Here is a 26263-nt window from a genome sequence, read left to right on the forward strand (position 1 = left end):
CTTCTCAAAGAGACCTTACTTGCCTGTCACTAAACACAATTAGTTCTGCTTGTTAATATGCTCTCCAGATACATTCCATGTTTCCTACAAGGCATTTAGTTCAGTTCAAAATTTTACAGAGAATTATATTGTCTATGCCTGTGTTTCTCACTGGACTGTCAGTGCCATGAAGAAACGGGGGGAGCTGTTTCCCTCATCACTGAATCCCCAGCATCCAACACAGTCCCAAGCTTAAATAAAATATTCCTTAAATGAATGTTTATCTGCTTAAAGTTCTCTTATTTAAGTTACCCTAATCCCAAAATAATATTCATCTTTCAACTCACCCCTCTCATAGCAACAAACAGTGTCTCTATTCTGTTCCTACCCCAAATGTCTGTCACCCTTGTCTACACCACCAGTCCACACAGAAACCCCTCATCCCAGTCCCCTTCCTGTGTCACTAAACTCCATCTCATTTGTACCACACCCAGATTCACCTTGCCTTTGCACACTAATCCTTCAACTACACATTAAGGTGCACAACTTCCTTCTTTGACTGAAACCTGAGTTTTCCCTAAAGGTACCAGTCCAGTCAGCCCTCTGCAGTAGAGCTCCTGCAGTCTTCCTCTTTCAAACACTGCCACCGAGAAGAAACTAGGGGAGAAAGGGTAGGTTTTCTCTTTATTCCCCAACATCACTACTAACCTCAGCAGTAAAAACATATGTACTGAGTTATTTCTAGGTTCCAGATGTGATAATAAGTGCTTTACATTGATTGTCAAATGTAGTCTTCATATATAATTAGTCTAGTTTTACAGATTTAGTACAAACTTGGTGCACACTGAAGAAAAATACTAAAGTATCTTAGAAAGGTAAGAAGAGCTGTGAATTTGGAGATGAGGTTGGGCTGGGAACGACTGGAAAATTGAATGCTGTAATTCATTCGTTATCTAAAAAATATATATGTATACACACACACACACGCACACAAACACAATGTGCCAGGCTCTGACTATACACACTGGGATTATAATGGTGAACAAAACAGCCATGGCTTCTGCCTGCAGAACTTACAAATAGCAGATTTATAAACAAACAAACAATGATGACACAGAGTGATAGGTGCTTTCATAGATACCTATTGCCTTGAGAGTACAGAGCAGGGAGAATAGAGAGGAACTAGAGAATGAAACTTTTAAGAGAAGGCCTGGGAGGAGCGTGCAAGAGGGGAGAAGTGTGTGAGAGGGTGTGTAGAAAAAGGGTGGAGTGCGGAGTATTTCAGGCAGAAAGTATAGGCTTGAGTTGAAGAGACAGCATGGCTCACTTGAGGCAATGAAAAAAAATTCTTGTGGTTGAATTATAAGACATGCATTAGGGGAGTGCAGAGAGGTGTAGCTGGAGAGGGAGTTACATGCACAGCCTTGGGACTAAATCCAAAGACAAGGAGGACCCACTGAAGTGTTTCCAGCAAAGAAATGACTCGATCCAATGCGTGTTTCAGAAAGTCCACTCTGCTGCAGTGAGGAGAATGGACTGAACTCCACCTCACCCCTCCAGGTCAACAAAAACTTCAAGCACTGCAGAGTCCAGGCTCCTGTGGCCACTATAGCAACGAGAAATACTGCAGTGCATCTGGGGCAGATTCCGAAGGCAGCAGCACTGAAAAGCATCCAGGCTCAGCCACTGTGTGGATTGCCACGGAGGCTGGGCCAGTGCGGGGCATTCAGAAAGCTGACCCCCGCCACAGAGAATAAAGTGGTGTCAAGCTTCTGTCTCCTGCTGGGAGGCCCCACTCTCTGGCTCTCCCCACTTCCTTAGGCTGCTGGGTTATTGAGCCAGTTTACATAAAAGCCCCTCGCTGCACCAGGAGGAAAAACTAGCTGCAGCCAGGTTGAGAGTGAGGAGATACAAACAGTACCCACCTCCCTTGTCTATGGGCAGGCAGTTCCTCTGCTCAGAATGAATAAAATGGAAAAAAACAACATGACACCTATTAAAAGATTCTACAACATAAAACATGGAGAATGTAATGCTTAAGATATTGATGAAAAGCACACTGGGAAAATTATTCACTTCCAGGAGCTAATACATTTAGAAAGAACTAGTTCTGTATGCTCAAGACATTTAGACATATTTATGTTCTACAAAGAAATAAAAAATAATATAGGACATTAGTCTCTGATCAAAGGGGCTGAGAGGCAGGCAGAAGAGGCTACAAAGGACTGACCTGACAATGAAGAAGTATAAGTCAGTGTTATAAAGAAGAACCTTAAGAGAGCTCTCACAGAACACAAAACAAAAAATGAACAGATTAAAAATCAAGAGAGACTTTAGCTCTGCAGACGAAAGAATGAAGATCTAATACAAAGATAATAGGTTTTCCTGACAACTGTACAACAAATGAAAAAGAGAGCAGGGAGCCCAGTGTTACGTATGAAAAAGAAGAAACACTCAACTGGCATTGCATTTCCCTAGAATAGTAACTGGAAGACACAAAGGAACAATGTGTAAGAACTTGATGAGATTAATTCGTGACCCAAGAATTTGATATCTAGTCAAGATACAACTTGTGTATGAAGACAACTAAATCAAAAGACATTTTTTGAATAACCAAATGGGTCCAACATGTAACTCCTCTGAAATAAAATTATTCAAAGATACTTATTTAGCTAAAATGTGAATGAAAATAAGGAACTCAGAAATGAAAATGCTGTGACATAATTGCACTAGTAGTTAGCACAACACAAGTAACACATAAAACAAAGTCGAAAATATTATAAATTGGGTTATAAAACTGTAAATATCAAGAATAATTTTAAAGAATATTCATATGTTTATAAATTTGATAACAATAATATAAATATTGAAACTCAGATTATTTATATAAAATCTAGGGAGTGAATGAAAGATATCGGAAGTATGCTAATTCCTCATCTTCAAGAGAAAGAAATCAATAAATACATTCTAATTTCTGACATTAAAATTAGATAGATGGATTGAAGTCCTTTAAAAATTAAAAAAAATACATAGTATAATATAAATTATCACACCATGGTCTGTTGTTCTCCTGGACCAATTTCCTCTTCCTAGAATGACAAATGTGTGGCTTACGTTCTTGCTCTTTCCTCTCCTGTATCACATGAAATCAATATCTGGGTTGAGGACCACTAAGGTTATCTGAATCAAGGGTTCTTACTTTTCTCAACCTTACAGACCTCTGCATCCACTCCATATCACAAGCACACTCACATTCTACACTCCTGTTACAAGACACTCATTGTTCTTGTCCAAGATCTCAAACTTGGTACTTCCACTCTCTGACTATAACTTCCCCATCTTCTTCCTTTCCCATTCCCAGTAGACATCTTACCTAATGTGTTCCCCACTAAAACCTGTAAGAGTAAACCCCTTCCAATAATCCACTTCATTAGCCAATGCCCTTTGAGCTGCCTTAGCTCTTAGTGTAGCTGAGCTCTATGGTCAATGAGATGAATAAAGTTTCTACCTCCTATAACCCTGTGTTGTGTGTGTGTGTCTCTCTCTCTCTTTCTTTTTAGTTGTGCAAAATCTTACACAGTGATCTAAACCCATTTTGCTCCTTCCTCCTTCCCCAAGCCTACTTTTTTCTTCAACTTCCTGCAATCTAGCTTCTTAGTCTTGTTTGTATTAAAACTGTATTTCAGAAAATTTCTAGTAACTCAAATACTCTAATGAACATTTTGCGGTTATCATTCATATTTGAGTCTCCTGGTTGTCACTTATTAATAACCATGGTTTGTTAAAATCAGTCCTGGGAAGGTCAAAATAAGTAAGAGCAGTTTCCTGCCTTCCAGAGACTGATAGTCTCTTACGCAAGCTGAGCACATAACCCAGTAAGAGTAGTGAAATATTACAGGAGCTGCCACCGAGGCGTTTAGAGTTGAGTTCACGGCAAGCTTCTAAGGCTGCATCCTTTGACTCAAGGATGCTATCATGGCTGAGCTCTCTTCCCACCTCTCAAACCTCCCCTTTTCTCACTTTCCTTCTTTGGATCCCATTCCTCATCCATTTTCTGAAGGGTGGATGTTTCTCATACTTCGGGTCCAAATCCTCTGTTCTTATCACTCCACCCAATTTCCCTCACAGACTTGACACATTCCATGGTAACCAAAAGACTCAAAATCTGAGTCTCTTGTCCCTGTCTGTATTCTGAGCTCCTGGGTCTCACGTTTTTCACTTGGAAAACTCATTTCCAACTTACCATCATCTCTATCCTATTTCTCCATCTCTGTCAACAGTTCCCATCCATTACCCAGATTCAAAACAGAAGTTCACTCTTCTCGATCACCTTCCTTACGCCACCAAGTACTTAGATGCTTCCCAATTCCTACCACTGTTTCTTTCAAATTCACATTCACACATACTTTCTACTTCCTAGTGTGGTTATGTGTGGACTTTCTTATGTGTTCCTAGTCAATTTTACCACTCTTAAAATAGGAATCTTTTTCTTTGTTTCTCTTACACTATCTAGCATAATATATTCCGTGTAGCAGTTGTTCAATAAATATCTGTAAGTAGGTCCAAGAGATAAATTATTGAACCTACTAACAACCATTCCACGGGGGCCTAGAGAGCCACGAAGTTAAACTGGATCATGCCTGTAACATAGCCAAGGCTACACCCTGAGTCACCAACTGTAGGGCAGGAAAGATCCTGCAGTCTCACCTCCTGCATGTGGGGCTAGACTATCTACTCATCCTTGTTTCCACCAACAGCGCCACTAATCAACTCTGGGACATCTGGGGCAAGGGTGCTTCAGGTTAGCACTGTGGCAGTCTGCCCAACTGATAGGAAACTGAATTTGGGGTGAGGAGGTAGAATTCGGAGAACAGGCTTATTATAGAGTCCTCACAATCAAGTTGACAGCAGAGAAATTGAAATATGAGACCTTTTTCCCATTCCTCCATGCAGAATACAAATGAGAATACCTTTCCAGTCCCAGATTTAAGTAGTTTAGTCTCTCCATCAAAAAGCTCCATCCCCACAGTCTTAAACAAAGTAGAAAAATGGTTGTGAGAAAAGCCTCACTCTAGAGAATAACTCATCCCCAGCTAGAGGCTGGACTGAGACAGGAACATCCAGCTCAGAATAAGAACACCATGAGGAAAGTCTCCATTCCCAGACACGAGGAGCTGATGCGCCACCTCTGGCGAATGTACTTGCAACTCACGCCAAACATTTTTACTGAAATGGGAGCACCGACAGCAATGGAAACCTCCCCCAGCTCTTGAGGCTCATCATGCTCTAAAGGAGAGCTGAGAGAAAGTGTGGTCAGTTTTCTTTGACTCATATCCACCTAACTTCCATTGTTCACTTCTGCTTCATGTCCCAGAGCACTATTCCAAGCCCACGCTGAAATTACATTTCTGGATTAATAACAAGCACAAGAAAATAAATCACATCTGCCCCAGAAGTGAGCCCAAAGTCAAAAGCAGCCACAGAGAGGAATTTGTGAGTTGAGCTAAGGGTCAACTTTAATTCTGAAGGAAATGAACCTTCAAAAAGAAAATTCAAATAACAGTCTACGTAGACAAAACATTAATCTATGCTGCTCTAATAAATTTTGAGCCCCTTAAAACCTTTTTTTCCTTAAATGGGTATCTGCCAGAGCAGAAATTCTCTGATAAGATGGCCTGAGGCCAAATACAGTATAATAAAGACATTTGTGCTCTATCTTCATCCAACTATCAGGTCTACTTCTATTTCCTAAAGGAACATCCAGTGTTCAGGCTTATCCCTCTAAGACAATTCCTATAAAGAAATAAATCATCTCCCCACACCCACTCCCGAAGACCAATTTCTTTTTTCCATCTGAGCTTAAGCTAGTTCACAAGAGTGGTAGTTTTTGAAGGCACAAACAAACACTAATTAGACAGCCACTGTAGGTAAAAACGCCTGCAGTGGGGTATAACACAGTTCTGCCCACAGGCCATGGGGAAACCATCTATTCCTCTACCTCAGGGCTAGAACAGATGCTTCCACAAAGCAGCAGCAATGGTAATACCGACAGACCATTTTTGTATCTGAACTAATGCTGTCCAACTGAAATGTAATGAGAGTCACAGATATAACTTCAAATTTTCCAGTGGCTACTAAAACATTTAATAGTAAAAAGGAAATAGGGGAAATTAATTTTAATATTTAATTCAATGTACCAAAATGTATTATTTCAGCATCTACTCAATATTTAAACATTATTAAAAAGATATCTTTTTTCCATATGAAGTTCTTTTTTTTTTGAGACAGGTTCTCAGTCTCACTCTGTCCCCCATGGTGGAATGTGCAGTGGCGTGATTAGCCTCCCAAGTGACCAGGACTACAGGTGCACACCACCACACCCAGCTAATTTTGTATTTTTTGTAGAGACAGGGTTTTGCCTTGTTACGAAGGCTGGTCTCAAACTCCTAGGCCCAAGAGATCCATTCATCTCAGCTTCCCAAAGTGCTGGGATTAGAGGCATGAGCCACTGTGCCGGGCCATACTAAGTCTTCAAGATCAGTTATTTGACAGTTACAACACATCTCAATTCACATTAGCCATATTTCAGATGCTCAATAGCAAGATGAAACTAGGGGCCACCATACAGAATAGGATGGATTTAGAATGTTTAGCATAATAGCTGTTTGCAGAACAAATGAAAAAATAAACTTTTTATTGCATTTTTTTATTGTTTCAATATCCCAAGAAAGAAATAATAGCAAATAAAGGCTTCTGAGAAAAGGAGGCTGACATATTTATCTTAAATCAAACCATGAATAGAGCTGGAACAAATTCTACTCATCTTGAAGTGTAGAACTTGCTACAAAAGACCAAGCCTTTTATGTATATGTACTTACAAAACAAAGCCGTAACTACCAGGTTCTTCTCATTAAAAGAATGGCAAATTTCGAAATCTCCATTTATTTAAAATTAATGCCTATCTTTTCTCAGCCCTATAGTCCTACCCATTCTTTTTCAGATAGCTGGCAACTTCATTTCCTTCATTTCCTCAACCCACTACTCCAACCCCTCCTTTTCCATTTTGTCAAAAGCCAGACCAAATAGTTAATGCTTCAAGTCTACAGCTGGAAGTTGTAAAACGAATTCTGAACAAAGTTGTAGTAGTCTCTTAGGTGTAGTGAAAAAGCATCAGACTGAATCTAAAGCATTTACATAATGTTAACTTCTAACCTCAAAGTAACCAGCTAGGTTCTCTAAAAGGGAAAACACAAGGAGTAAATCACCAAATCTTAGGATAATGAAATTGTAAATGAAATTTTCAGTCTATTAAGAAAACCCAAAAGTTCTTCAAATAAAACAAGATAACTCATAAAATCAATTTTACATAGAAAAAAGACCACAGATTTGAGCACAGATTTGGAGTTCAACAAGCCTAGATTCAAACCCTAACCTAACCACTACAGGTCTTGGGCAAATTATTTAACCCTTTTGAATATGCATCATTATCTGAAAAAAGGATATTTAAACTCTGTCTCTAATACAGTTACTGCAAAGATTGTACAAGATAAAACGTAATCAGCACAGTATTTGGATGCTAACAAACATTAGTTAACTCCTACTAGATCCCTGCTCCATTCACTTAATTCGTGTAACACAGAAAATACTAATCTGAATGTATACATCTAATATCAGTAGAAATATAAGCCCTATGACACAAAATTTTCCTTCTGCTTTTCTCTTTACAATGGGATAGGGGCTGGGATGGTAAATAGCTCAGCTACATGCTACTGAGAACAAAGGTCTGTAAGGAGTGCTAGTAACTGCTGTCATCAATAGTCCAACTGCCCCCATAACTCGGTACATCCCTCACATCAAGCATATAATAATATCAATACAAACGTGGTAACTGTTATCACAGGGGGTACTAAGGAAGTCCAGAGTAGAACATTCAGCTCAGCCTGGAGAGAGATCACAGAAGCCTTCCTGAAGGAGGTAACCACTTGATCTGAGTCAAGCATGCCAAAAATGATGAGAAAAATGGGGGAGGAGTGGAGAAGGAAGCCCTAGAGAAAAGGAATGGTGTCAATGAAGACACAGGATGTGAAGTACTACGCAGTATGTACAGGAAAACTGGGAGCAGAGAACTGCTAGGGCATGCCACTCGATGCATGAGGAGACTGGGGAAGCAGACAGGGCTGAGGCCATGAAAGGCTTCATATAACAGGAGAAGGATCTTAGACTTTATCCTGTTGATGATGGGCAGGGCAAAAACAAGGCTTCTCATTGGGAATCAAAGAATTGGTATGAGTGAAGAAGAAAACCTGTGATGAATAACAAAAAAACTGAAGGTCACTCTAAATGACAGACAGCAAATCAAAAGAAATAAAATTGCCACATTAAACTTATTCATGATCTCCACTACCCTTTTTGGAAAATATAAAAAAGAAACATCTTATAAAGACTTCTATCAAAAAGAGGCATTTATTAAATGTCCTGGGATAAGAAATTTGAATAAAATATCATTTCACTGGGAAAGTTTTCCCCAAGAGCAGGCCTTCCTAATTAATATCAAAGCAAGAAACCAAATGTGGTATCAAATAAAAACCAGCAACAATGTTACAATGCTGTTTAATCTTCACTGGCATCAGAAGCCTCAGTACTACACAGTTACTCTCACATAGCAAGGAAGAGATCAGAATGTGGTCAAGTTCTTAACAAGTGTCTCATCCTGTCCAATACTGTAAGGATCATTAAGAAGAGAAAAAAAAAATTTCCAGTTACTATATGTCATGTAAATAACTTTACAGTAATTTTTTTAAGTTGAAAAAATGGCCTCTGAAAAGTCTACCACAGAAAAACGGCAAAAACTAGAAGAGAGAATGTGACAAAAAGTACAGAGGGCTAAAAGTGTAGTTCTAGGATGAAGACACCATGAAGAAATTCTAGGGGAACTCCCAATTCTAGGAAAACCTGGTGGGAAAGTATTAAAAGGGACAGTTTGGGGATTAAAAGTAGAAATGTTTGGCCTCCCTATGAAGTCGTGTGATTGAGTTTTTAAATGCTTTTCATCTTTTTCTATTCATAGTCTATAGCTTTAAAGAGTACTCTAAATAATTAGATGCTATAGATAAGGAAAAGTAATTCAGAGACACTAAAGAATACCAGGTAGTAACGACTGCACTTCAACATTAAGATTCTTTGTAGGAGATAGCCCCACTACTGGTGCTGTAATTTTTTCTTATAATACTAACTTCCTCTTGGGTTTCCACATTAAATTAATTTCTCTCAAAAAGGCCCAGCTCTTAGTCCCTTAATCAGTTCTTAATTGTCTCTACTTTCAGTAGATAAACAAATATAAAGAGAAATTAGAACCAAATGTCTGCATAAATCACTCAACCTTCCTAAGACTACATGAGAAACTTCCAAGATGCTGTAAAATTAAGCAAGACTACCCTTCTAATGTTAGAGGCAGAAAAATTTATTTTTGTCCTGTGTGCAAAAAGGGATAGAAGAAAAAAACAAATGTAGGATGCATATCATAAAAATAATGTCATTAAGAGTACCTGCCCAACACTTTGCCTAGTTATAGGACATGACATTAAGATGGAACAGATCTCTGTCCATGAACAAATAAGCTCTGAACTCTTGTAGCCTGTACAATTTATTTTAGCATTTCAGGAAATTTTTCCTCTTTAATATTTATTAAGCATCAACTACGTTCCAGGTAATGTCCTGCTTTTCCCAGATAATAAGCTTAGAGTGTAGCAGTAATGCTCTTCTCTCGTATCTGCCACAGCATCTAGCATGGTGCTGAGTTCAGAGTTGCTGATAATACCTGTGAAAATATGTCTTTGAGTGAACATAGGAGAATGTATGAGGTCAGTACAATAAGCAAAGATCTAGCATGGAGATCCTGCTCAGTTCACATACTGGTTCCAGAGCAGGCCTAAGATTTTTGTTACTGATATTTTAAAAAAACAGTCTGCCTCTGGTCACCAATCCATACCCCATTCTGGCGGATTCTCCACACTGTACATACCTGTCCACTGCGGGGGGCAGCGGCAGTTGTAAGTGTTGACCCCATCCACACAAACCCCTCCATTCTGACACCTGTGGTTAGGGCAGTCATCAATATTCCTCTCACAGGTGCTCCCTTCAAAACCTGGTAAATAAAGAACAAAACAAAATGGTGAAATCTCATACAGAAGAAATGACCTGCTCTGTTCCCACAGAACATGGTTATTAGAATAGACCCACTTCATGACTTCAGTTCAACAGCTGTTCACCCAGGACTCACCATATGAAAAATCCCCAATTCTCTGTCTTCTCTGGCCTCAAGCATAGCTAGACAGTGAAAGTGATTCATTGTGCCAATGGCATGCCTTCATAGTTACCTCACAAGTATTTCAAAATGTTTTCATGAAATAAAATCCCAGGGATGATAAATGTCTACTTGGGACAGAGATATTCAAGGGTTCTGAAAAAACAGGGTATTAGATTTTCCACAGCTCCATGCCAGACTAATGGGAAGAACAGATAAAATATTACCTAATTAACTTTAAGTTCCTTTTATTTTTTTTATTTGAATGATTGCTAGGAGGCCTCCAAGCCAGGTGGGGAAGGGAGTGGAGGAGGATATAGGAAAAACACTGAACTTAAAGTATGAAGACATGGGTCAGTCCCAATCTCACCACCTGCAAGCTATTCGTACATGGTAAGTTAAAGCGCCACATCAGCTTCCTCACCTGTAAAAAATGAGGCTAATTCCACTTGCCTATCCTGTCTTTCTAATTATAAGTGCCACATCATGAATTAAGTGCTATACAAATGTTAAAAGGTATCTGAAAATTGGGTGGCATTATTACTAATTAAGCTTACCAGCACTTCAAATTCATCAGCCTCTTCTCTAAACTTATAGCATTGCTTCCTTCCCCTTGACTTTTTCTTTTATGAAAAATGAAACTAGTACACCACACTTCACTCTAACTGCCCACATGTGGTCCTTTGTAGTTTATATGTTGGGCCTCTTCCTTTCTCTTTCCTTGCTACCAAACTCCTGAGCTAATTAAATAGAAGACTACCAGCTTCCATTATAAACATTCTCCTATTTGAAATATAGTATGATTACATATTTGGCTTCCTCAAAATATCCCTTAAGGTTCCGCTCTCTCACTCAAAATACTTACTGGGCCTTACATTAGGCACTGGTGATACAGCAGTGAGTCCTTGCTTTTGTGGCATTTACAGCCTGGTGAGTGGGACACGCATCAATCACACTTTGCTTTATTCCTTACCATAAGTTATTGTGACATTCTACATCTGCTCTGCTACATTGGAACATGGCTGATTTCTCTTAATACAATGGCAGTCATAAGTATAAACTGAGTGACCAAAAACATTAGTCAAAAATCACTCCAGGGAAGACAGAAATCATTGAAGGCTTTATTGAAGGAAATTATATTTCTCTAAGTATTTGGTACTCAGTCCATTCAAGCAGATGAATCACTAAGGAAGCCTGAAAGAGACTATGAAAATATACTCAAATTTCAAAAATGTATATTACTCATATTTCACATTACTCATACAGAAATATAAGTCTTACAAATAGACTAATGAGCCAGAAAATGATGAGCCATTGAAGCCCACCCCTACAGAATCTATGGGATCTACTAGGTCCTTGAATAAGAACTAGGTTCAGAGTTGCTGCCCAATAATACCTGTGAAAACATGTCCTTGAGTGAACATAGGACCAGCCCCTAGTCTGAGGCTCTTGATGAAGACATTCTTTGGAAAATTTAAAGACATAGTTTTAGATTGTTGGGGAAAATGGGGCCCTGGCCTACAACTGCTAAACTTGACAGGTCTGGTGGTGTACTAAAATGTCAATGATCATCCTCTCCCTAACTCGATCTCTCTGATGAGCAACACTAAATACAGTTGACTAGGGTGTCAGGGAGGTAGTAAAGCCCTTGTAGCTAAACTATAAGGAATAGAAACTGTGACTCTAACTTTATACTAGCCAATGTTACAACTAACTGAATTCACCAACCACAGACAAATTAAGAAAGCAGAAGCATTTCAGCAGAACCACAACAGAAAAGAAATAAAGTGTTTTCTTTTTACAACTGATTGACTATTGTTGAGGTACTTCTTCCCTGTCAATAGGTAGGTAGGTAGGTAAGAGGGGAGGTAGGTAAGACAGCTATTTCATGGCTAAAAGCATGGCTTCTGGGGCCAAACTGTCTAGGCTCAACTCTCAGCATTGCCATGCAATAGCTGGGTGAACATGAGCAAGATACTTAAACTTTCTTGGGGAATTAACAGGACCTACCTTAAATGGTTTTGTAAAGATTAAATGAATTAGATAAAAACAGCACTTAATTCAACAAATGGTCCTGGGACAACTAAATATCCACATGCAAGAGAATGAAGTTAGACTCCCTCCTCGCACATAAAAATTAACTCAAAATGGATCAGAGACCTAAAGGTAGGTGGCAAAATTATAAATCACTTACAAATAGTAAATCTTCGTAATGTGGGACAAGCAAACTTTTCACAAATATGACAGCACAAGCAACAAAAGAAAAAATAAATTGTATTTCATGAAGTTAAAAACATTTGGGCTGAAAAGGATATTATCAAGAAAGTGAAAAGACAGCATACAGAATGACAGAAAATATCTGCAAATCATATTATCTGATAAGAGACTTGCATTTAGGATATATTTTTAAAAACTATTACAGTTCAATATTAAAAAGATAAACCAATTATAAAGTAGGTAAAAGATCTGAACAGACATTCTCCAAAGAAGATACATGATGACTAATAAGTATATGAAAAGATGTTGAAAATCATCAACCATCAGTGAAATGTAAATCAAGACCACAATGAGATACACACTTCACATTATGGATGAATATGATAAAAAAGACAGACAATAACAAGTGTTGATGAGGATGTGGAGAAACTGGAATTCTCATATACTGCTGCTTGGAATGTAAAATAACGTACCCACTTCAGAATAGTCTGACAGTTCCTGAAAAGGTTAAACAGCATTACCATCTGACGCAGCAATTCTGCTCCTAGGTATATACCCAAGAAATATGAATATATGTGTCCACCAAAAAATTATACAAAAATGTTCATAACAGAATTATTGATAATACTCAAAGAGTAGAAGCAACTCAAATGTCAATCAACTGATGACGGATAAATAAAATGATAAAATGTGGTAAATCTATATGATAAAATATTATTCAGCCATGAAAAGGAATGGAGTACTGATATACGCTACCACATCAATGAACTTTGAAAACCTCATGCTAAGTGAAAGAAACTGTGACAAATTACTACATACTGCATGTTTCCATTTGTATGAAATGTTCAGAAGAGGCAAATAGAGACAAAAAGTAGACCAGTAGTTGCCTAGGGCTGGGAGGGAGTTAGGAGGAATGGAGAGTAATTGATAATGGGTAAAGGGTTTCTTTTGATGTATAAAAATATTCTATAATTGATTGTGGTGATGGTTACTCCTATCTACAAATCTACTAAAAGTACTGAATTGTGTACTTTTTTAAAAAGTAAATTGTATGGTATATAAACTCAAATCTATTATATGGTATATAAATCTCAAAGCTATTGTATTAAGGGAAAAAGCACTAAACACACTGCCTCACACATATTAGCTAATATTAGTATTTGTCAGTAGTATTACAGCATCCCTTAGAGATTGTCTGCTCTAATCCTTTTATGTTACAGATGAGGAAGTTGAGAGCCAGATGGCTGACTTGCCCAAGATTAAACAGCTAGTAAGTAGGAATAAGTACTGAACCAGAAACTTTACCGAATTGCAGTCTATACGTTTTCTGGGATCCCGGAGTTCCCTTTTGACAATGTAAAATACAAACTTAGGTCAAAAGTTCCCATGTCTAAGAAAACCCAAGCCAAATCAGTTCTCCTCCAAAGTTAAGACAGGATTTATGCTTTAAAAATAGAGATACGGAATTCTCTTTGGAAAGATCTACCAAATTCTTGTAGGAAACAGTCTACCCAAAGTAGGGGAAAGACTATATGAAAAGTTACAAGGCACTTCTTAAAAATATATCTTAAGTTTTTAGGGAAAGGTAAACAGACAAGTTTCCAGACCCGTGGGTGGAATGGGTGTAGCAGATTCACCGAGAGGCTCACAGGGCCATACTAAAGGGAGTCTACTGTTTAAAGCCAATTCACATCCTTAAAAGGTCAAATGGAGAGAAATTAAACTTGGGAGAAGCATTTTAAGACTGTGCTGTTACAAAACCACGGGCCACTTAACTGATTAATGATGGCAATGAGGGCAGGGACCAGAAGAGTCTTTCGAACATGTCATCCCCACACACAACAGCAACTTTCAGGGAAACACCCTTATCTTTCCATTTTCAGACCCTGGGAGGTGTGAGGGTAGAAAGGCTAGGCAGAGAAGAAGAAAAAGTGAGCAGAAAGGAGATGAGATGACACAACCAGGATTCTCCAAAGCTGGGCTCAAAGTCCTCAAGGAAAGCTCCCATGAACAAGGAAGAAAGAGTGAAGAAAAAAAACAGGGATACCTGGAACTGGACAAAGGTAAAAAGATAAAAGGATACTTTTTTTTTCCCCCAGAAGAAGTCTGTCACAAAAGCAAACCTGCAAATATACAATCAGTGTAACACCCAAGAAAATGACATATGCAGCTGGGCATGGTGCCTCATGCCTGGAATCCCAGCACTTTGAGAGGCCAAGGCGGGTGGATCACCTGAGATCAGGAGCTCAAGGTCAACCTGACTAACATGGTGAAACCCCATCTCTACGAAAAATACAAAAATTAGCCAGGTGTGGTGGCAGGCACCTGTAGTCCCAGCTACTTGGGAGGCTGAGACATGAGAATAGCTTGAACCCGGGAGGCGGAGGTTGCAGTGAGCTGAGATTGTGCCACTGCACTCCAGCCTGGGCAACAGAGCAAGGCTCTGTCTCAAAAAAAAAAAAAGAAAGAAAACAGAATGACACATGCCCCCATGTGTGAGAACGCAAGAGGGAATCCCTGACCTGTCCCTATCCAACCAGTTTTCTTGGCATACACTTTCCATTCTCTGAATGAGCCCAGATTAACTCACTGACCCCTGTGCCTGTGCCACGCATCTCCCACCCCATCACCTGCACAGGCTCGCTGTTCCCACCTACTTCCCTTCATATCTTCCTATTGACCTCCACTTTTTTCTAACGTTGTCACCAAAGAAGTCAAAGAAATAAATCGGAGGATTCAAAGACAATAATTTCGGTACATTTTAAAAAATTGTAGAATATAGGAATTCTCATGTCTGTTTACCACGTTCAATTCATTCATTTTTCAAGTATTCATTGATGCACCATTTTATGACAGGCACTATGCTGGGGACGCTGGGGACTAGGGCAGGGAGTTAAAATGAGAGTGCCTACTTGGAAAGATGAACAGATAAATAATCACCGTGATAAGTGCTGTGCTAGAGATATGCAGATGTCAAAAGACCTTAGAAGGTCTCCAATCTACTTGGAGGGTAGGGAATATAGAAGACATTTCAGTGAAATAGGGCGTCTTTGACAAATCACTAAGAATAAGTTCTATATAAAAAAGGGGAAGAGGGTGATAGAAAGCTGAGGAGGCAGCATAGGCAACAACATCCAGCATGAGAGAACAGTGACAGACATCAGGAACACCTTTCAGGAACATTAGGTAAAACGGACTTAGGGCCCAAGTCAAAGGAGCTAAAATAATACACCCTGGAAAGTGGTATGATCATTTCTGCATCTGCTCCAGAGAAACCTGCCAAAATATGATTAGCGTAATACCCAAGAGAACGTCACATTCCCCATGTGTGAAAATGCAAGAGGGAATTATTTCTAATAGTTCTTAAGCTCAGCAACAACAGAGTAGACACAAAAGCCACAGAATGTGCTTAGGCTTTACTTTAATGATATAGGGATATCACATATCATCAGCCTGTGGAGTATAGAGGTGGTTTACAAAGGATAAACCTTCATTGTTTGGAAAGGAAAGATCAGAGAACTCTTTATGAAGTTTAAACAAAATCAGAGGAATAAAGAAATGTGGGAAAGAAAGAAAAAAAGAAAGTACATTGAGGACAGTCCAACCCAACTGTGAACTCATAAGGGACAGCCAGTAAATTCAAAACAGCCTACTGTTTTCTGATTACTTGTGCTACTTTATTAAAAGTGCCACAGACACAAAACTAGTCTACCTCTTTCTCTCCTCATTATTGGCCCTAACCCAAAAATAGTGGGAGTAAATGATTTAATCATTTATTTTCATGCTCCATTTTGTTCTTAAAATTACTGTGGTTGGTGCCCCTCCTTTAGCTTCTACTGAAGACTTTACATAATGAAAGTTCATGAAGTGTCTGGATTATTAACAGTTACTTATCCAAAAAGATGAGACATGGTTCATTGATTTGATTCTATTAGTTCTCTCTTGGAGATATTTATCTCCTCCCTCTGTGAAGAAACATTTCTTTCTGTGTCATACAGGATGAGTCATTTTTGTAGTTTTAATTCCCTCTTGAGTCCTACAATAATACTAAAATACTCACAGTGACTACAATATCCTTTGCAGGAAAAGAACTGTAACTTAACCATTTAAATACAGTCACTAAGTTATGTGGCATTCACTGACTCAGAGTTGAAAAAGACTCCAAAATTCTTATCCAGTATTATTTGAGTATACAAGGACAAAAGGAGAGGCCAAACTAAGTCTAGGATGCACAATACAAAGAAGAAAATGAGAAGACCAAAGTTACAGTCTCAATACTATGACATGATACTAAACCATACAGTCAGTCAGCCAATATATATTCGCGGGCCTAGTATATACTGGGCACTGTTTGTAGGTGTTTGGAATACAACAGTAAACAAAAACAAAGATCCTAGTTTTCATTCTGGAGAGGGTAAGAGGCAGTAGAATTTGGAAAAGACAGACAATAAACAATAGACATAATGAAGTAAATTATATAGTATAAATTATATAGTAAGAAGATAAGAGTTACAGAAAAAGAAAACAAAAAGTAGACCAGGGTTAGTAATTAAGGGGGTGGGGGACAGTTACAATTTTAAATAGGGTGGTTAGAGTAACCCTCAATTAGAAGTGCCAAGACGTGAAATGCAGTGGAAGCAACCATTTGAGAGTTGCATGATACTTTAACAAGCTACTTTGCCTTCTGCTGACTTTGTTTCCCCATTTTTAGAACTGAAATAATAATTCTCATTAAATAAGGGTGCTATTTACATTGAGATAGTGACTATAACTCTAAGTAACATTTTAGTTTCCTGACAAGCATGGAAAGCAACTGAATGAAGGGCAATGGAAGGAAGGCCACTGCATTATGAAAGGGACTTTTTAAAAGAAAACCATCTCTAGGCACCATTTCCCTTTGCGGAAACAAAGTGAATACTTTCTGAACTCCACCTGGGACACATGAACAATGAGCATGAAATCTTACAAACTGTATAAATAACATTTATTCACAGTGTCACTGCATCATCTATTGTTTTGAATTCTCTTTAAATTTCCTTCTATACATTTATCCAAAGTTGAAGTCATCTGTTTTAGATTATGGGACCCTGAAAAGCAAGAACTAGTCTACGTAACTACTTTTAAACATCTGCACAATGCCATACACACACACACACACACACACACACACACACACGTTGACATGTAACAAGTACTATTTGATTATAATTAGGAGTGTCTTGGTTTTCTCACAACATGAACATGTATTTTTAACCCAAACAGCTTAAAGCATTTAATGAAAAATTTTACACACCTACAAAGTGCTTTTAGGAAGCAGATGTGCAGTGCAGTGTGGCACAGTAAGATGCACAAAGCAAAGGCTTTGAAAATAAACTGCCTGGGTTTCAGGACCCAGCCTAACCACATATTAGCTGTACAACTTTGGGTGAATCACTTAACATCTCCAAACTTCAGTTACTTCATGTGGGAAGACCTGAAACATAATACCTGCTCCCAAGATTTTTGTGTAATTGAGCTAATAAGCATGGAAGTACCTGGCACAGTTCCTGAGCCACCAAAAAAATGTTAAGTTTTCTCTTCATCAAATCTCCCCATTCCCACCCCTCATACTAATCTCCCCTCCCACACACACACACACACACACACACACCATCAGTGAGTAAATTAAGTGTCTTGCGTTAAACTACAAGCAGAGAATAGAATAATAGACAGCCAAGATTTCCTTACTCTATTTCACTAGCCCTGGCAGCCTCTCAGTGCGGAATCCTTGGTTATTTCCTTTCTCAAGGAGGAGATACTATTCTAGTTTGACAGATCCTTTCCTGGACACACTCTCAGAATTCCCTAAGGTTCTTATCATGGCTAAAGGATAACAATGCAGAGGCTATGGGAGTGAATAATCACTCTCTCTCAGCTAAAAACTTCCTTTATTGACTTCTCTAACTTCCCGTCAACATCTTGCTGCCAAATCAACCTCTTGTTCTAGGCAATTATTAAAAGCAATTTTCTTGAAACTGAAAAACACATTAAGCCTTCAACAATAAATCACACTAACATCAATTACTAGCCAATTAGATTACTAGAGTATCAGCCTCAGACAATATTTGCAATATTGAAATATTTTCAAAATAAAGTTGTTTACATTTCTGTTTCTGTCTTTAACCCTTAAAATGCAAACAAATACAGGAGTGAAGACAGATGTATTTTAGTTATTTCTTTTCTACAAGATAAAGTGGATAGTAATATTATGTTAAGAAAACATTTAGTATCTAGAATGATAGCATTATCTATTATTTATTAAAAGAGAAACTAAAAGTAATACAATTAAATGCTTGTTCTTGTGACTTAAATAATATAAAGTTTTCATTTCAATTATGTGGCAATGCTTTGTATAGCTGTATTCCAAATACATAGCACGGTGCCTAGAACATAGCAGGCAGTCAATACATTTTTACCAAATGAAATGAATAAATTACCAGTTGATTTTATACTGAGGACCAACCTATGACCTTTAATCCCTCTAAAATAAAACACACAATCCCATTATATGTGAACCATATCCACAATACCAGAATCTAAGATTCCCACTCTGAAAGAGTAACTAGAACAACTTCTTTTTGAGGCAATTCTGCTTACTTAGCACATTATTCCCCCCTACAGTTTTCCTTCTTTTGTTTTTTGTACTAAGGATATTTGTATAAAAACAGGATCTTTGTTGCTTAGTAATTCATCTGCTCCAGCTGCTTGTATTCTGTTCCCAATCAAAATTCTTGGTTTTCAGCCTCCTCATGGTTTTTATAAGGAGCTGAATGAATTGGCCAGGATTGTTCCTTTCTCCCTCTCCATGGAACACCAGGCCCCAAGCTCCCCGACACTGCTCCTCTTTTTGTTTCTATCTTTGGGTTGTGTGTGTACTCTAGAACACTTTTATCAGTGAAGAGTGTACCAAAGTATTGTGCCATGCATAGTCTCTCATATATCATCTATCAGCTCATCAAAAAGTGCTCACTGATTAACAGACGACTCCCTCCTCAGTTTCAGAATTCTCTAGCTTTAAGTTAGGGGAGGGTTACACCAAAGTCAGAGAGGGTACATGGGAGTGGGTTGTGAAGGCCAGTAACCCAGAGAAAATCAAGGGCAGCTGGGTGCTTTTAGGTGGATAACAAAGAATTACTCCATCAAAAGCAAAAGCACATACGAAAGTTGATCACCTACTGTTAATGTCAATTCAGTTTAAAGCACTTTATTAACCACACATACATATTTTCCAGTGTCTAATTCTCATCGTGTTCTTTTTCATTCCAGACTTGCCTGTCTCTTTCCCAGAGCTCTGTTCCTCTTATTTCTCACTGTTTCTACAAAAGGGGCAATAAACAATTTTCTAGCCACTCATCATCATAAACCCTGACATGCTAAATTACCCCCTGCTCAGTTTATGGACCACAGTGGGCCCATAAAACTCCTCCCTCACTAGCAACCCACCCCACACAAAATTCTCACTTCCCTTTTTCCTTGCTTTAGGAAGCTTCCTAAAAAAAGCAATTGAGCCACACCCACTACCTCCTGTGCTAGGGGTTTGTCCCCTAATCCTGGGACACTAGGGAGCTCCTTACCTGGAAGACAGTTGCACTCAAAAGTGAAGTCACCAGTCTGCCGACAGGTGCCTCCGTTGACACAAGGCGAGGGTGCACAGGGCACATACAAGCTGTCACAGTGCTGGCCTGTGAAGCCCTGAGGGCACTGGCACTGATAGGAACCAGGCAGGTTGAGGCAGGTGCCACCATGCTGGCAGTGTCCTGGAATGTCACACTCATTGACATCAGTCTCACACTTTTGCCCTGTGAAGCCTGTGAGGCATTTGCAGGAGAACTGATTGGCCACAGTGGTACAGGTACTTCCATTTGCACAGGGATGAGACAGGCAGGCATCAGTCCATTGGCACTCCTTACCTAAAGGAAAGATAACAAAACTCAGTGCTGGCCACAGAAATAGGAGATGGTCCCATCCTCAATACCGCATTGACATCAGGGAGCTCTTGCATGGAGAAGACGTCAACTCTTTGCATTTTACAAAAGGCTAAATCAGAGCCTCCTCAAGGTCATCTGACACAGAGCCCTCTCCAGTAACTCTCCAAGGGCCTCAGCAGAGACACAAGGACTCAGTGGGTGTAGCACCTGGAGGCAACTGTAGGTTAGTCACATTGAAGCCCAACCCTGCAGGATGCTATCAGCAATAGGAGTCTGGATCCATCTACTCTCTCAGAGCTCACTGTCTTTGCATATGCTGCTCCTCTGTTTGAATATCAACTTCTGGGTCAGGCGCCATGGCTCATACCTGTAATCCTAGCACTTTGGGAGGCCGAAGCAGACAGATCATGAGGTAAGGAGTTCAAGACCAGCCTGGCCAATATGGTGAAACCCTGTCTCTACTAAAAATACAAAAATTAGCTGGGCATGGTGGCGCGCACCTGTAATCCCAGCTACTCGGAAGGCTGAGGCAGAAGAATCACTTGAACTAGGGAGGCGGAAGTTGCAGTGAGCTGAGATTATACCACTGCACTCCAGCCTGGGCAACACAGAGAGATTCTGTCACAAAAAAAAAAAAAAGAAATATCAACTTCCCTTCTGTTTTCCTAGTGAACTCTTACTTATCTTGGCAATTCTGCTCTAAAGTTCCAACCTCTGTAAAGTCATCCTTAGTGCTCCCCACACACATACACACATGCGCAAACACAGATACACCGAGTTTGCTGTTTCTTTCTATTATACCACCTGCCACACTGGCAGGGTTGGGTCTCCATGGTATGCTCTCAAATCATGTCTGTTGAATGGATAAAATATATCGATATTTTCCACAAAATATAGTTAATAAGTAGACCTCTGGTGACAGAAACAAGTGAATACTATTTCTGTTTCCTCTAAATGTAACATACACATATATTCTGGGAAACATTTTATTAATTGTGGCCTTGCTGTAAATATCACTTGATGTGTTTGAAAATGATGATGGACCTCTGGGTCCCTATATATCAAATGAAATAGCCATCAGGAGGACAGAGGTCTAGAAAGTATTCTGTGGACTTTCTCAAGTAGGCAAGTACCAGCAGCAGTAGCAGGAAGACTTTGACGGGTTGAAAACTAAATCACGATGCCAGGGGAAGCAAAGCAGATTATTTGAGGTAGAAAGAGAAAGAGAAAAAAATATGCTCACAGAACTAGAAAATTTGATATGTACATGGCTGGCTTTTTGTTTTCATTAGTCTAAGTCTTTTATTATTTAAACTACAGAGATGAGAACTCCTTGAATTTGTTAATACTCCAATTGATTGTCTGGGAAAGTATCTAAATCTCTGACCCCACAGAAAGGTAAATGGGAGACACAAGAGTTTTTCCATAAGGGAAAAAGATGTGACATGTGACATATGAGCACAGAAAAGTGTTCTCTGCCTATCAAGGAATGTCAAATCAAAGGAGAAAAGTGTTAACACAAATTTAGGTACAGCATATACATCTCAGGGAGCTAAGACAGAAAATGAAGGAACTGCAATTCTTCCTGTCTTTCCACTCATGCCACTAAGAGACACTTACAGTGGAGAAGAGATATAAATGCTCACTTCTGGCAAGTGTGATTTTCAGAGTGATGCCCACAACTGAAACAGAAAGATCCCTGGGCCAGAAGTGGTGGCTGACGCCTGTAATCCCAGCACTTTGGGAGGCTGAGGTGGGCAGATCACTTGCGGTTAGGAGTTTGAGACCAGGCTGGCCAACATGGTGAAACACCACCTCTTCTAAAAATACAAAAATCAGCCAGGCTTCATGTCACATGCCTGTAATCCCAGCTACTTAGGAGGCTGAGGCACTAGAATCACTTGAACCTAAGAGATGGAGGTTGCAGTGAGCAGAGACTATGCCACTGTACTGAGCAACAGAGTGAGACAGGGAAGGGAAGGGAAAGGGAAAGGGAAGGGGAAGCGGAAAGGGAAGGGGAAGGGGAAGGGGAACAGGAAGGGAAGGGAACAGAACCCTGAATTTGGTTTCCATATATATTATGTATAAGCACTAACTTGCTGCCTCTGCTTCTTCATCTCTGAGTGGAGATGAGCTAGTAAGGTCTCACTGAGGTATAGAGCTATCACAAAGACCAAAAGGATGACCTTGATCTGTGATGATTCCGAAAGTGATAGACAAAAGTAGTAGATGTATAAAAGATGATCAGAATCGGCCGTGGCTCACACCTGTAATCCCAGCACTTTGGGAGGCCAAGGTGGATCACGAGGTCAGGAGATCGAGACCATCCTGGCTAATACGGTGAAACCCGTCTCTACTAAAAATACAAAAATTAGCCGGGCGTGGTGGCGGGCACCTGTAGTCCCAGCTACTCAGGAGGCTGAGGCAGGAGAATGGCGTGAACCCGAGAGGTGGAGCTCGCAGTGAGCACACATGGTGCCACTGCATTCCAGCCTGGGTGACAGAGCGAGACTCCGTCTCAGAAAAAAAAAAAAAAGATCAGAATCTTGCAGAACACACCAAGAAGAGATCCTTTTTAACAGCAAAGGAAGAAGTTTTAATCTGGGACTATTTCAGAGTGGCATTTTAATTATGAAGAAGGCATTAGTGTCATTTCCACTAGTCAAAATTAAAATATTTTAAATAGGTATGTGTGCCCCCACTTTGCTTCATAATAGCAAAACAACTCAAAACTGACTATCAGGAAGAAATTATTCTTATAACCACCAAATATTTTCAACGACTTACATCATCAATGCTATCATCGTCATGATGGAGATAATGGATCATCCTAACTACCCTCTACCCCACCAACACATTTTGATGAATGATACGGTTTGGCTGTGTCCCCACCCAAATCTCAACTTGAATTGTATCTCCCAGAATTCCCACGTGTTGTGGGAGGGACCCAGGGGGAGGTAACTGAATCATGGGGGCCAGTCTTTCCTGTGCTATTCTCATGATAGTGAATAAGTCTCATAAGATCTGATGGGTTTATCAGGGGTTCCACTTTTGCTTCTTCCTAATTTTCTCTTGCCACCACCATGAAAGAAGTGCCTTCTGCCTCCCACCATAATTCTGAGGCCTCCCCAGCCATGTGGAATTGAAAGTCCAATTAAACCTCTTTTCTTCCCAGTCTCAGGTATATCTTTATCAGCAGCATGAAAGTGGACTAATACAGTAAATTGGTACCGAGAGTGGGTTTTTTGCCAGAGTGCCAGCTATCCTGAGGGAAACTTTGGAGGGAACCAGCTTCTAGATGGTAGATCTTTTGTCCCTACACCCAGGTTGGATGACTGATTTGCACATCAGGACTGCTATGGACCTCCACCAGAGTTTCCTCTGGCTTTGCCCTGCCCAGGCATAGTTCACCACCTTTCAGGTCCTAACATTTGTGCTCATGCTCCACCTTCCCAGTGAAGAAAATAAGACGGGCCGGTGCAAGGCTGACCTGGCTACTGCCACTGCAGAGTGCCCAATTTGCCAGCAGCAGAAACCAACACTGCGCCTTTGATACAGCACTATTCCTCGGGGTCATCAGCCAGCTACCTGGTGGCAGGTTGATTACATTGGACCTCTTCCATCATGAAAAGGGCAGATGTCTGTCCTTACTGGAATAGACACTTACTCTGGATATGGGTTGGCCTATCCTGCATGCAATACTTCTGCCAAGACTACCATCCCCGGACTCATGGAATGCCTTATCCACCGTCATGGTATTCCACACAGCATTGCCTCTGACCAAGGCACTCACTTTATGCCTAAAGAAGTACAGCAGTGGGCTCATGCTCATGGAATTCACTGGTCTTACCATGTTCCCCAACATCCTGAGGCAGAACGGTGGAATGGCCTTTTGCAGTCACAATTACAGTGCCAACAAGGTGAGAATACTTTGCACGGTTGGGGCAAAGTTCTCAAGAAGGCCGTGTATGCTCTGAATCAGCATCCAATATATGGTACTGTTTCTCCCATAGTCAGGATTCAGAGATCCAGGAATCAAGGGCTGGAAATGGAAGTGGCACCACTCACCATCACCCTTAGTGATCCACTAGCAAAATGTTTGCTTCCTGTTCCCGCAACATTAAGTTCTGTGGGCCTAGAGGTCTTAGTTCCAGAGGGAGGAACGCTGCCACCAGGGAGACGAAACAACAATTCCATTAAACTGGTAGTTAAGATTGCCGCCAGGACACTTTGGGTTCCTCCGACCTTTAAGTAAACAGGTCAAGAAGGGCGTTACAGTGTTGGCTGGGCTATCAAGGCTATCAAGACCCAGGCTATCAAGATGAAATCAGTCTACTACTCCACAATGGAGGTAAGAAAGAGTATTCATGGAATACAGGAGATCCATTAGGGTGTCTCTTAGTATTATCATGCCCTCTGATTAAGGTCAATGGGAAATTACAACAGCCCAATCCAGGCAGGACTACAAATGGTCCAGATCCCTCAGGAACGAAGGTTTGGGACTCTCCACCAGGGAAAAAAAAAAAAAACCCCAACCTGCTGAGGTGCTTGCTGAAGGCAAAAGGAATACGAAATGGGCAGAAGAAGGTAGTCATCAATACCAGTTACTACCATGTGACCAGCTGCAGAAACAAGGACTGTAATTGTCCTCAGTATTTCCTCCTTCTTTTATTAAAACATATCTGTGCTTGTACACACTTATACTAAGAAAATATCTTCATTTTATTTCCTTTCTCCTTTATCATGTGACGTAAGATTTACTGACTTCATGTAAGCATTTAAGTATTGTTAACTTTATGTAAAGAGTATTTCAGTTGGGGATTGGTACGTTTCCGGATGTACGAAGAATAGTTGTACTACATTAGGTGTAATTATGACCTAATTATTGTCTTTATTTGAAGATCATGTATGATCTCAGGAGAGGTGTATGGGTTCAAGTTGACAAGGGGTAGACTTGTGGTGGTTAAAACTGAGTCTGTCAACTTGATTGAATTGAAGGATACAAAGTATTGATCTTGGGTGTGTCTGAGAGAGTGTTGCTAAAGGAGATTAACATTTGAGTCAGTGGGCTGGGAAAGGCAGACCCACCCTTAATCTGGATGGGCACCAGCTGATCATCTGTCAGCAAATATAAAGCAGGCAGAAAAACGTGAAAAAGTGAGACTCGCCTAGCCTCTCAGCCTACATCTTTTTCCCGTGCTGGATGTTCCCCGCCCTCAAATATCGAACTCCAAGTTCTTCGGTTTTGGAACTCAGACTGGCTCTCCTTGCTCCTCAGCTTGCAGACAGCCTATTGTGGGACCTTGTGATCATGTGAGTTAATACTTAATAAACTCCCATATATATATGTAAATATATATAGAATATATATAATATATATATATAATATATATATTAAGATTGCCACCAAGACACTTTGGGTTGGAATATATATACATACATATACATTCCATTATTTCCATCCCTCTAGAGAACTCCAATACAATGAAAAATTAATATAACAGTATGCTACACTAACTAATCCAGTATAGTTTTCTGAGTACATTTTTCACTTTTTGCTTATTGCATTTATAGAACTCTTGGTTTACTGCTTAAAGCAGGAGAAAAAATGAAGAATGCTTCTCCTTTTCTCATCTAATTTAATAAACACTTTTGAATAAGGTTAAAAATCCACCTAGAAAAACCCACAATCTATTCAGGTGAGAGATGCGCAAAAAAAATTACAACAAAATGTGATGCATAAAAATAGTATAACTTAGAGACCATTTGCCTAAAGGAATCATGAAAGGGTCACTAA

General features: G+C 39.8%; 1 protein-coding gene across 6 annotated transcripts in view; it reads right to left on the minus strand.

Annotated features, from left to right (window-relative positions):
- The window catches only part of NOTCH2 (notch receptor 2), a 189906-nt gene that overhangs the window by 65557 nt on the left and 98086 nt on the right, over nucleotides 1-26263 (minus strand). For 5 of the 6 annotated variants that reach the window (XR_004178395.1, XM_021922900.2, XM_021922897.2 and 2 more), the window contains exons 4-5: nucleotides 20113-20448; nucleotides 10001-10123 (exon numbers count right to left, since the gene is read on the minus strand). Coding sequence is in view for 5 of the 6 variants with exons in the window: in XM_021922900.2 (XP_021778592.1) it covers nucleotides 10001-10123; nucleotides 20113-20448 (459 nt within the window). In the remaining variant the exon portion in view is untranslated. Of the gene's footprint in view, nucleotides 1-10000; nucleotides 10124-17722; nucleotides 19845-20112; nucleotides 20449-26263 lie in introns of those variants that run through there. The other variant, XM_021922914.2, reaches the window with a different exon arrangement.

This window comes from Papio anubis, chromosome 1 (genome assembly GCF_008728515.1).
Source record: "Papio anubis isolate 15944 chromosome 1, Panubis1.0, whole genome shotgun sequence".
Classification (NCBI taxonomy): Eukaryota; Metazoa; Chordata; class Mammalia; order Primates; family Cercopithecidae; genus Papio; species Papio anubis.